Here is a 12,667-nt window from a genome sequence, read left to right as displayed (position 1 = left end):
TGAATATGCTTGAGATGTACCCTCTTTGCAAAGTTTAAGTACACGATGCAGTATTGTTAACAACAGTCACCATGCTGTACATCCAATACTTACTCATATAACTGAAGCTTTGCAAGCTTTGACCAAAGAAATCCCCATCTTACAAATGTATTTTTCAAAAACATCACCATAATGAAAGCAAAACAAAAATACCTGAAGATTAGAGAAATGACAGCTAAATACAATACACGGAACTGAACTAGATCCTACACTGAAGGGGGAAACGCTGTAAAGGAAATAACTGGAACAATTATCAAAATTAAATTATGGACTACAGATTAAAGTTTCAATGTTTAATTATATTAACTTTTACTTCCTGAATTCAATTACTATCAGAGCTAATCTTCTTTCTCAGGAAATACACACAAAAGTATTAGATGTAAACAAGTTTCAGATTTCTGAAACTTAATCTCAAATGGTTCAGGAAACAAATGTGAACATGAGTGTACAGAGACAGAAAATGAATTTTTAAAATATGAAAATTGGGATCCCTGGGTGGCTCAGCGGTTTGGCGCCTGCCTTAAGCCCAGGGTGTGATCCTGGAGACCCGGGATTGAGTCCCACGTCGGGCTCCCTGCAGGGAGCCTGCTTCTCTCTCTCTACCTATGTCTCTCCTTCTCTCTCTGTATCTCTCATGAATAAATAAATAAAATCTTTAAAAAATAATAAAAATATGAAAATTGGTGAATCTAGGTAAAAGTAGTATATAGGAATTCTGATCAGCCCTGTATCAGGCTCCCTGCTCAGCAGGGAGTCTGCCTCTCCCTCTCTATCTACTCCTCCCTCGCACTCATGCTATATGTTCTCTTTCAAATAAATAAATAAAATCTTTAAAAAAAAAGAAAACATATCTCAGTAAAACAGAATCACTAAGTAACTAATTCTCTTTAGCATAACTTAGATTTTTTTAAAGATTTATTTATTTGAGAGACACACAGCATGACCAGGACAGGCAGAGGGAGAGAGAATCTCAAGCAAACTCCATGCTGAGCACAGAGCCCAAGGTGGGGCTCAATCTCATGACTCAGAGATCATTGACCAGAGCCAAAACCAAGAGTTGGACACTTAACCAATTGTGCCACCAAGGCACCCCCAACAGGACTTAGACTTCTAAAAACTTTTTTCCAGGCAGCCCAGGTGGCTCAGTGGTTTAGCACCGCCTTCAGCCCAGGGCATGATCCTGGAGACCTGGGATCGAGTCCCACGTCGGGTTCTCTGCATGGAGCCTGCTTCTCCCTCTGCCTGTGTCTCTGCCTCTCTCTCTCTCTCTCTCTCTCTCTCTTTCTGTCTCTCATGAATATAAAATAAAATCTTAAAAAAATTTAAAAATAAAATAAAATAAAATAAAAATAAACTTTTTTCCATAGCCATAATTTCACAACGTAATTCTAGGCAGGTCAAATAACCTCCATGTTATTGTCCTTGACTCCTGAATTCTCCCCTTTCCTCACTATACTCCACATGGACATCAGAATCTTTTCTAAAGTTAAGATGATGGGCTTGTTCAAAAATCCTCAGTGGGGGATGCCTGGGTGGCTCAGCGGTTGAGCATCTGCCTTTGGCTCAGGGCATGATCCTGGAGTCCTGGGATCGAGTCCCACATCAGGCTCCCTGCAAGGAGCCTGCTTCTCCCTCTGCCTATGTCTCTGCCTCTCTCTCTGTGTCTCTCATGAATAAATAAAATAAAAATCTTTAAAAAAAAAATTCTCAGGGGCTCTCAATTGTCCTTGAATAAAATCCAAAATTTTCATATATACTTTAAGGCCCTCCACTAACTGCATATTCCCATCACTTAATAGACCTCATTCAGGTAAATCCTTTCAATCAGGCAAACATACTTCCTGAGCCCTGCCTATGATTTGCTTGCTCCCATATGAATGACTTTTACTGATATTATTTCTCATGTTAAGAGCCTTTCTTCTTTATCTCTATTATGTAATGCTTTCCCCCTACTTCATAATCATGCTCAAAACTCCCGTGCCTAAAAATATTTCTCTGGCTGATTTTCCAGTCTCTAATCAATTCATCCATTCCTGTCTATCTGACTACTTTCACATAGAGCTCCCAATGGTAATATTTGAGCACTTATTTACCCTGTACCCATTCTGTGACCTACAAGTTAGTGGATATTCTTCCCTCCATTAGATTGCAATTTTCAGGCAGAATAGCAAGTCAAAAGGTAAGTACCATACTATTTAACTTTTCAATTCTCATATATCTAACCAGTAACACAAACAGGATCAATGTTTAATGGCCTGACAACCAGTAATAGAAAATTTTACACATATCCACAACCGTAAGAAAATTATTAAAAAAATCTATATCAGGTAGCTAAAAAACATACCTACCTTCTATTTCTTGCCCAATAGAAAGTCCAGCCCATTTTCGCTGTAAAATAAAATTTAAAAAAGACACTTAAAACTGAATCAGTCAAAGTTAGAGAAAAGAAAATAGGAATTTCCATGAATTTTAGTAATAGGAACACATTCAAGGATTAAAATGTGGTTTAGTATTGTATGTTGAACTGTGTTCCACAAAAAGATACGCTGAAATCTTAGCCTCGGGCACATATGAATACCAACACATCTGGAAATAGGGTCTTTGCAGAAGCAATCAAGTTAAGATGAGGTCATATCAAATTAGGGTAGGCCATAAGCCAATATGACATGGTATCCTTACAGAAAGAGACGAGACAGACACGTGGGGAGAAAGTCATGTGATGATGTTGGCAGAGATTGAAGTGATATATCTACCAGTCAAGGAATATCAAGGATTGTTGGTAACACCAGAAGCTAAGCATGGAACAGATTTTTCTCTAAGGCCTTTGCACAGAGCATGGTCTTGCTGACACCTTGACTTCAGACTTCTAGACTCCCAAACTGCAAGAGAATCAATTTAAGCCACCCATTCTGTGGTACTTTGTTATAGTGGCTCTAGGAAACATATTTACATGCTATAGTTTATATCTGAACATCTACCTAAAAACATACAAAGCTTGCCTTTGTACAATAAAATGGGAATCACCAAGGAAGATGCTCCTTTGCACATTAAACTGCTCCTGAAGGCCTTCATAGTATCAGATAATATTTCAGTATTCTAAATATACTATGGTTACTTTTATTATTTGTGTAATATCTCAGAGAGAAAGACATTCAGTTCATGAAAAGTAAATTACAGCTGGTCAGCTAATCTAGCCTGAAACCCAAGCAGGATTCCAATCATTAAATGGTCCTGATTACTCTTTGTACTAGCCAAAGGATTTTCAGGCATTTGCAACTAGACTTTAGCATCTCCCAGGTCCAGACTGGTTATACAGCAAGAATGTACGGAGGCAGGCCAGATTGTGTTTAGGCAGGAATTCAGGACTGGCTTGGTATGGATTCAAAATTAGTCACTACTGATAACACTTCAAAGAACAGTGAGAAAAATAATTTTTGGCTGAAAATCCACATTCTGTCTACTCATCAAGCAACGCAGATTTGGGGGTGGATTGTGAAGATGCTACATTGTGAATATGCGCAACACCTGCTTTCCCCTCTAGCTCCCTCATCACAGGCACCTCCTCTCCCACCTCTCTGCCCTTCATGCCCATCTCACTTCCAGCCAATGAGAGACTTAGCAGCATGCTGGGTAAGTCCAGACTTTGGATCACAAAGCGGCCACAATTAGGTTCTGTACTTCAATCCCAAAGACAGACTCAAAGGATGACAATAATAGTATCTATCATATGGAGCTGTTTTTGGTATTAAATGAGCTAATATGGGATCCCTGGGTGGCGCAGCGGTTTGGCGCCTGCCTTTGGCCCAGGGCGCGATCCTGGAGACCCGGGATCGAATCCCACATCGGGCTCCCGGTGCATGGAGCCTGCTTCTCCCTCTGCCTATGTCTCTGCCTCTCTCTCTCTCTCTGTGTGACTACCATAAATAAATTTAAAAAATTTTAAAAAATAAATAAATAAATAAATAAATGAGCTAATATATGCAAGAGTACTTAGAACAGTACTTTGCCTACAGTAAATATTAGGGAACGTTTTTTAAAAAGCAGAGAGACAAGAAAAAAACAACTAGAAATTCCTTTTCTGACCACCACAATCCCAGCTCCGCAAAATCTGGCAAACTCTAAAATATCTCAAACATTTGATGTATAGGAACAAATGTGAAAAGTAGTCCTGATATAAAGAGGCATCCAAACAGAGAAAAGGGGAATAGTGAGTAAAGATCTTCTATAATTTTTGAGGGCTTCAAGAGATTTTTTTTTTAAGATTTCATTTATTTATTCATGAGAGAGAGAGAGAGAGAGAGAGAGAGAGGCAGAGACACAGGCAGAGGGAGAAGCAGGCTCCATGCAGGTAGCCCGACGCGGGACTAGATCCCAGGTCTCCAGGAACACGTCCTGGGCTGGAGGTGGCGCTAAACCGCTGAGCCACCCAGGCTGCCCCACTTCAAGAGATCTTTAATCGATCCCTAAAGAGTGTTTGATCTCTTTCCTTCAACCTCCAGGGGAATAAATCAATGCTTATTAGCATACTAGAAGGTAGAGGTTGCATTACATTGATGAAGACTGGGATCAGCAGCACCAGTAAGACAACAAGGAAGAAAAGGATACAGACTAGTACTTGCAATGCTTCTCAATTTTGTATTAGGTGCCTGCAACAGTGCTGGGCAGTTTTCTTGCCATAGAATCCAGCAACGGTTATAAAAATGTAATCATAATCCTTCTACTTGTTAGGAAGCCCAGGAAGTAACATTGTAATTTGAGATAGCAACTACTCACATCATATTCATCACTACATTTTTTTAAATAATTTTTTTCAAGATTTATTTATTTGGGGGGACAAGAGCAGGGGGAGGGGCAGAGGGAGAAGCAGACTCCCCTCCCTGCCCCCAAACCAGGAACCTGACGTGGAACTTGATCCCAGGACCCTGGGATCATGACCCAATCCAAAGACAGACACTCAACCAACTGAGCTACCCAGGCACCCCACCTCATTGCATTTTAAAAATCTTTATCATTAGATGTCAATTTTACAAGTAAATGTTATTTGTATATATTTTCTGTTACCTTGTGAGTTAACATTAAAATAACTTGAGACTATCTAATAGCTAACTGATATTACCACAGAATTTTTAAAAATTAGGAAAAAAATCAAGGCAATAAAAGGCAAACAGTAAAACTGGCAATTAAGAATGTATCTTTAAGGGTGCCTGGGTGGCTCAGTTAGTTAAGTATCCAACTCTTGATTTCAGCTCAGGTTATGATCTCAGGGTTGTGAGATCAAGTCTCTCATTGGGCTCAGCATTGGGCATGGAGCCTGCTTTAAGATTCTCTCTCCCAATCTCTCTGCTCCTATCCCCTTCCAAAAAAGAATGTTCTTTAAATTCCTTATATAAATACTTAGACGTTTTTTCTTCAATACAAATCAATAGTTACAGGATGACGCCTACTTTAAATGAATTGATTTTTCCAGGACTTCTGCAAATGAAAGAAAATAAATTAGCATCTGAGTTACCTGAGGTAAGCTGAATGCAATGCTCCCTGGAACCACCGATGGATGGGTCCTCAATGTAAATGTGTACCTGTGGTTGGGAGAGGTCCTTACAATCACATGCCTAAAAGACAGAAACACAGTTAATACTCCATGTCAAAAGAAAATAAAAAACATCAATTTCACTATTAGTTTCCAACATGATGCTTGAGGAGTACCAAGTGGAAACACGGCAGAGTGTTTGAGAGTGCGAAAGGAACAGAACCACAAATTTCATTTCTAAAAACTGTCAGCAATTCAAAATGTTTTCCAGGCATAACCTTAGGTCAAGCACACATCAAGCAGAATCAGGATCAAGTTTAAGAGAGTACATACTATTCAAAATATCAAAATCATTGTATCACCAGTTTACATAAAACTAAAGGCAATGATTTAGAGTCCTTGATATGAGTAAAAATTAGGTGAATTTCCTCTACTGAAAATTATGTCACATGCTAAATAGAATAAAAGGATGATAACCAAAAATACAAGAACCAGGATATACCAGTCCAAAAAAGTTAGTTTTAGGACTACTCATTAAATCTCTGCAGGCTCTCATAATAGTTGAAATAGTAACAACCTATAAAATTAAAAAGATGATAAAAATTAAAACTAGTCACAAAATATATCAGCTTTCATGTAGATATCAACATTTACTATTTCAAAGCATTTTGTGCTAATTCACTCTGGTCAGAAGTTACCCATAAACAGATAAAATATAGTTATTCATGATAGCTTACAAGAAATTGCCAAGGACCATGTGTGTGATAAAATCAAACCCTATCTTGAAACAGCACTATCTGTTTTAAAATCATCTTTTAGGGCAGCCCAGGTGGCTCAGCGGTTTAGCGCCGCCTTCAGCCCAGGGTGTGATCCTGGAGACCCGGGATCAAGTCCCGCATCAGGCTTCCTGCATGGAGCCTGTTTCTCCCTCTGCCTATGTGTCTGCCTCTCTCTGTGTGTCTTTCATGGATAAATAAAATCTTAAAAAATCATCTTTGGGATGCCTGGGTGGCTCAGTTAAGTGTCATCCTTTGGCTCAAGTCATGGTCCCAGTATCCTGGGAGCAAGCCCCACATTGGGTTCCCTGCTCAGTGGAGAGTCTGCTTCTCCCTCTCCCTCTGTCTCTCTCCCTGCTTGTGTGTGCACTCTCTCTTAAATGAACAAATAAAATTGTAAAAAAAAAACAAAACAGAAAAAACCATCTTTTACAATGCTATGACTTTTTAAATATTAATACTTGACATTTCTATACATATCATTTTGCCACTAGAACACAAGTTCTTTTATCTGCTATATTTCAAGTAACTCTACCACAAGTACGGTGAACATTTGACAAATGTAAGAGATTTCCATAAACAAATTCTCACACCGATTATCTATACTCTAGTTTATACATAGAAAGTTACGTGTTAAACTTAGTATCATAGAATTTTTAGGACACGAAACAATATTACTGCAATCATATAGTGCAGGCCCTTGAATCTGAAGCTGAAAACTACAGATAATTGAAAATTCTAACTTTGTAAAATTCCTATATTTCAAAGATAGCTTTAAAAAAAAAAGGCTCAGTTAAAAATACGCCCTTGTTGTTCCTTATTTCCCTAGCTGCTTTCTGGTGGGGCTCTTTTATCTCCTTACCTTTACCAGCCTCAGAAGTATATGGGTGGCACTGAACTTGGTAGCAGCATTTTTAGAAATTCTGGCAGGGGTGATGTCAGTCAATTAAAATAAATGACAACAACAACAACAAAAAATTTATAAATAAATACTTAGAAATACTTTTTGTGCATCTTCCAATTTTTATGTCTATTAATTATCAAAATAGCTGATATTTATTGAGGGCTTATTAATGTGCTAGGCACTGTCTTAAATGTTTTATTTATATAAGTCAATCTGTACAAATATCCTGAAGAAGATACTACCATCATCCCCATTTCACAGATTAGGACACAGAGGCACAGAGATGGTAGATAAAAATTATCCATGGTCACCTAGTTTGTAACTGGCAGAGTCAGAATTTAAACTCAATCTGACTGCAGAGCCAAAAACCTAATGACTATGCTATATATGATTCATATAGCCAGTACGTTTAGTACTGCTAAGAAAGTTGATAAAAATAAAAGTTATATATAAAGAGCTATGTATGATTTTAAAAATGTATCAACCAAAGTTTAACACAGTAAAAACTAAAATACATAACTCTCATCTTTTCCATTTTCCAACTCAGAAAGAAGAATGAAAAAATTATTCTCAAGTTTTCTAAAAAATAAGGCTCTCTAGAAGTTTCTAAAATACCACTTGGCGGGTTAGGAGAAAACAAAGTTAGATACTTACTGGCCAGGCTGGAAATCCTTTTCATTCACAACTGCACAGTTGGTTAAAGATAATTCATCTGTAGGACATCTTGCAGCTTGCATAGTCTATAAAAATCAATGATTAGGAAAATAAAATTAGGTCATCTTTCATAACCTTAAAGAATAAGTTTATGTGTCCTGTCCTCTGTTCCTCATCACCTGCCATAAATACCTATTGTTTTTGACTCCCTGCATTCCTTCTTCTGTGGTAACAGCAAACCCTTCCTTTGGGAAACTGTTCCCTCCCCATTCCATACGCTTTTGCGGGCCTGCCAATCCCAGTACACAGGCAATCACAGAGTTCTATTTCATCAGTGGATTTTATACAGACATGTGCCAGAAGGACACTTTCCCTTGCCTCACTACTGCATACAGGAGGACTTTCTGCTCTATAAGAGAGTGAAACTATTACAAGAAAGCAAAGGTAACAGAGATACAAACAGACACTTTGAAACACAGACCTGACAACCAAGTTAAAGCCCTTGAGACAAATACTGAAGATTGGTATGAACCAATAAATTTTTTTCACTCAAACTTATTTCGTTTGTTTTCCATCTTTTCTAGAGAAAAAAAAATTCTGACTGATTGAAATACAATGAAGTAAATTCGCTAACTTTAATAAAGTGTATCATGAAAAAATATCTTTTGAGAAGATCCCAAATGGTATGAGCCACAGCTCCTAAGGATGAAGAAAAGTCATCTTACAAATACCTCCCAACAAAGATAATTAGTGGGTATATTTTTTTCAAACAAGAGCTTCCAGCAAAACATTCCTTCATATAACCTACTTAACTGATAACCCTTCCACCATTCTCTAGGGTTTCCAAGTTAGTGAAATACGACCTTTGTAGTCATGACATGCAGTTTTTGACTAAAGTACTCAATTCTTTAAACCTCAAGCCAAAGCTGATTCTTCTTAAATTTGCCTCCCAAATACAAATGTACAGAGCAAAAATTACCTTTTGCTTTGATTTTAACTAAAAGACTAGTTTCAATATAGTTATCCCAGTTAGAGCAGTGATTCCTAAAGTGGGCTGTGTGCAACAGAAGGATTTGCAAATAATTGGGGATCCCTGGGTGGCTCAGCGGTTTAGCGCCTGCCTTTGGCCCAGGGCGCAATCCTGGAGTCCCGGGATCGAGTCCCACGTCGGGCTCCCGGCATGAAGCCTGCTTCTCCCTCCTCCTGTGTCTCTGCCTCTCTCTCTCTCTTTCTCTCTCTCTCTATGATAAATAAATAAATAAATAAATCTTAAAAAAAAAAAAAAAAAAGGATTTGCAAATAATCCAAGCATCAAAATTACCTACATTTAGAAAACAGACCTCAAAATTGTTATCTCACAAAATATTAAGACAAGATTATAAAAAATAGTGAAACAGAATTTTGATTTTTATATTTTTAATAAAATAAAAAGAATATTTTTCATCTTTAGTTCATCCTTTTAATCTCATTTTGTATATGTTTTACTATGCATATAAACTATTAGTATGTCACTTACAAATAAATATGTAGATATTTTGGAGATACATGACCAAAAACATGTTTTACTTATGGGATTCATAAAATGCTTGGAAATCACTTATTTAGAACATGAAGTAAATAAAGTCTGAATCATAAGTCTGCACTATAAATGAGATAGTATGGTTAGTTTGAATACCATCTGACAAAAGTGTACCAAACTTAAATTTCCCACCCATCCTGGGGTCTCTCTCACCTATAAGCTTCTTCTTTGTATATTCTTCTCTCTCCCCGAATGCTGAGCCTCTTGCCTAGCTAACTCCTAATCATTTAAACAATTCTCAGCTCAAGACATTACTTTTTCTAGAAGACCTTCCTAGACACATTTCCCTCTCCAGTAAACTGATACAATAAACCTCAAATGAAAGCTCCTGACTGTATTTTTATTGTCTGTTTACATGTTTGCATGGCATAAAACACCTTAAGCTTTTCAAGGACTAAGACTATATCTTACTTATATCTGGGGTTCCCCAGGACTAGTATAGGGCTTGGTACACAGCGAGTGTTCATCAAATATCTGCTGAATAAATGAACTTATGGATCAATACAAACCTAACTGCAGAATAAATAGTTCAAAGGACATGTGCATAAAGCACATTTCAAGGTTACTTGGGAGGTGATATGAAATAAATTATCTAACAGTTCAAAATTACACAGAACTGATATAGCCAAAGTAATATAAAAAAAAGCTTACAAAATGGTAAGTTAAGCTTTTCATTTGTAAACTTGTTGTCCTTCAAAAGAAGGTGAAAAACTCTGTAGAAGTCTTCTGACTAGCCAACTAAAACAGATGCTGTAAAAGGCCTCCCTACTGGAATCTAAAAGCATCTGTGTTTTTATTATAAGCCAAGCAGGGTATCTCATCTTCTCATCAAAATATCAATTCCTATAAATAGTAGCTGTTTATTTACCACAGTAATGGCAAGGGAAAATTCCACAATTTTTCTAAAACTGACCTTGCCTCTAGGAAACAATAATAAAAACTCAGCTTCTACAACCATGCAGCTATTATGAAATGAAAATACTACACTGGTAAGCAATATTATATAAGTTCAGTTATCTGGGTTCCTAGAACATTTAACCATCTAAAGGCTATAAAATGTTTTCACTAACAATTTGAAATGTAAGAAATTAACAATTCATCGCTACCTCAAAAGAACAGAAATCTCGATAAATCTTTAATGGAAACTTTAGCAGAAGTAATTATATCATTACTTGAAAGCTGTTAAAAATGCAGAAAGAATTTGCTCCTCTTCATCAAAAAAAAAATTGGAAGGATTGAACCAGAATTTCTCTGGGCAATGTTATATGGTTTTCAAATTTAAATAGCATACTTCTGTCCAAAGGTCTACTTTAAGAACTAGAGTATTAAAATATATGTTATATTGTTTACCAAACAATTTAATAGGGCAAAAGAAAAAGAAAAAAAAAAAAAAGAGTGTAATACCTAACTAGAAGAGCTCATCACCAAATAACTGCCCCTACCCTAATTGCAACACTCATGAATCCATGGGTTCTTCCTCTGAAGTGCTTGAGACCTTGGTTACAACTCTCTAGAGACACACAAATCCCCCACAGGAAAGGGAAGTAGGACGGAGAACATGAACTTGCCCAGAGCCAGCTTCACTGACAAGTCTCATTGAATTATTTCTTGTCAGATGATCTTTGCTGGAAAATAACATTTTAGAACTGCACTGGTCTAGATCAAATCTAGAGTAACCACTAGACAGATATGGCTATTAAAATGAAAATTAGACACAATTAAAAATTTCATCCGTTAGTTTCACTAGCCACCTTTCAAGTGCCACATGCAGTTAGTAGCTATCACTGTGGAAAGTTTCATTGGACAGGGCTCATCTAGAATAATGTGAGAAAGTCCATCAGTAATACCTGTCTTCAGTCCTATGGAATCACTCTGTGCTATAAACTCCTCTAATAATTTCTATTAAAATTCTGAAGTCACATGAGCCTACACAGGATGGGATAGAAATAAATTAAACTTGTATGTCCTAAAATTATCTCTCAAAGAGCCTGTAGGGATACTTTCACCTTATCCATTTCAGACCAATAACTATTCACATAAATGAATCTCCTGACATCCCTAAGGGCCTTAAAATTCCTTTACAGATTTACATTGAAAAAGAAAAAAGCAAGTTCCCATTTTGGTTTTTTGTGGGGGAACCCCAGAGAAAAATGTAAAAGGCTGATAATATTTAAATGCTGGCAAAAACATAATATAGTTTCTTATAAAGTTAACGTGATCCAGGAAGTCTATACTTAGCTTTTTATTCAGATGAAAGCATATAGCTACATTCGTACACAGATGCTCACAGAAGCTTTATTCATAATAGACAAAAAGTAGAAAGCAACACAAGTGCCTACCAACACATGAACGGATAAACAAATTGTAGTACAGCCATACAATGGAATACTAACCAGAAATTAAAAAGAAACTATAGACATAAACTTCAAAAACATAATAATGACGGGATCCCTGGGTGGCGCAGCGGTTTGGTGCCTGCCTTTGGCCCAGGGTGCGATCCTGGAGACCCAGGATCGAATCCCACATCGGGCTCCCAGTGCATGGAGCCTGCTTCTCCCTCTGCCTGGGTCTCTGCCTCTCTCTCTCTCTCTGTGTGTGTGGCTATCATAAATAAATAAATTAAAAATTTTAAAAAAACATAATAATGAGGAAAAGAAACCAAATGCAACATAAGAGTTCACTGGATATTATATAAAAAGTATAGCAAATCAACTTAATGGAAATGCACCAAAATATAAAAAACAACTATGGGGGGATCCCTGGGTGGTGCAGCGGTTTGGCGCCTGCCTTTGGCCCAGGGCGCGATCCTGGAGACCCGGGATCGAATCCCACATCGGGCTCCCGGTGCATGGAGCCTGCTTCTCCCTCTGCCTGTGTCTCTGCCTCTCTCTCTCTCTCTGTGACTATCATGAATAAATAAATAAAATCTTTAAAAAAAAAAAAAAAACAACTATGACTGGATAACGGAACTATGAGTGATTTCATTTCATCTTTTTTTCCTGCATTTTCCAATTTTACCAAATTAAAATTTTTGTTTTAAAGTTCATTGATGGAGTAGCCCCAGTGGCTGAGCGGTTTAGCACCGCCTTCAGCCTAGGGCCTGATCCTGGAGACCCAGGATTGAGTCCCACGTCAGGTTCCCTGCATGGAGCCTGCTTCTCCCTCTGCCTGTGTCTCTGCCTCTCTCT

General features: G+C 37.5%; 1 protein-coding gene across 1 annotated transcript in view; it reads right to left on the bottom strand.

The window, feature by feature from the left end:
- The window catches only part of NSF (N-ethylmaleimide sensitive factor, vesicle fusing ATPase), a 144,680-nt gene that overhangs the window by 116,237 nt on the left and 15,776 nt on the right, over window positions 1-12,667 (bottom strand). Inside the window, exons 2-4 of the mRNA XM_077854029.1 lie at window positions 7,901-7,986; window positions 5,549-5,648; window positions 2,388-2,427 (exon numbers count right to left, since the gene is read on the bottom strand). Coding sequence (XP_077710155.1) covers window positions 2,388-2,427; window positions 5,549-5,648; window positions 7,901-7,986 — 226 coding nt within the window. The remainder of the gene's footprint in view (window positions 1-2,387; window positions 2,428-5,548; window positions 5,649-7,900; window positions 7,987-12,667) is intronic.

This window comes from Canis aureus, chromosome 16, assembly GCF_053574225.1.
Source record: "Canis aureus isolate CA01 chromosome 16, VMU_Caureus_v.1.0, whole genome shotgun sequence".
In the NCBI taxonomy this organism is placed as follows: Eukaryota; Metazoa; Chordata; class Mammalia; order Carnivora; family Canidae; genus Canis; species Canis aureus.
The sequence above is the reverse complement of the archived record's forward strand: the minus strand, read 5'-3'. Positions and strand labels throughout refer to the sequence as shown.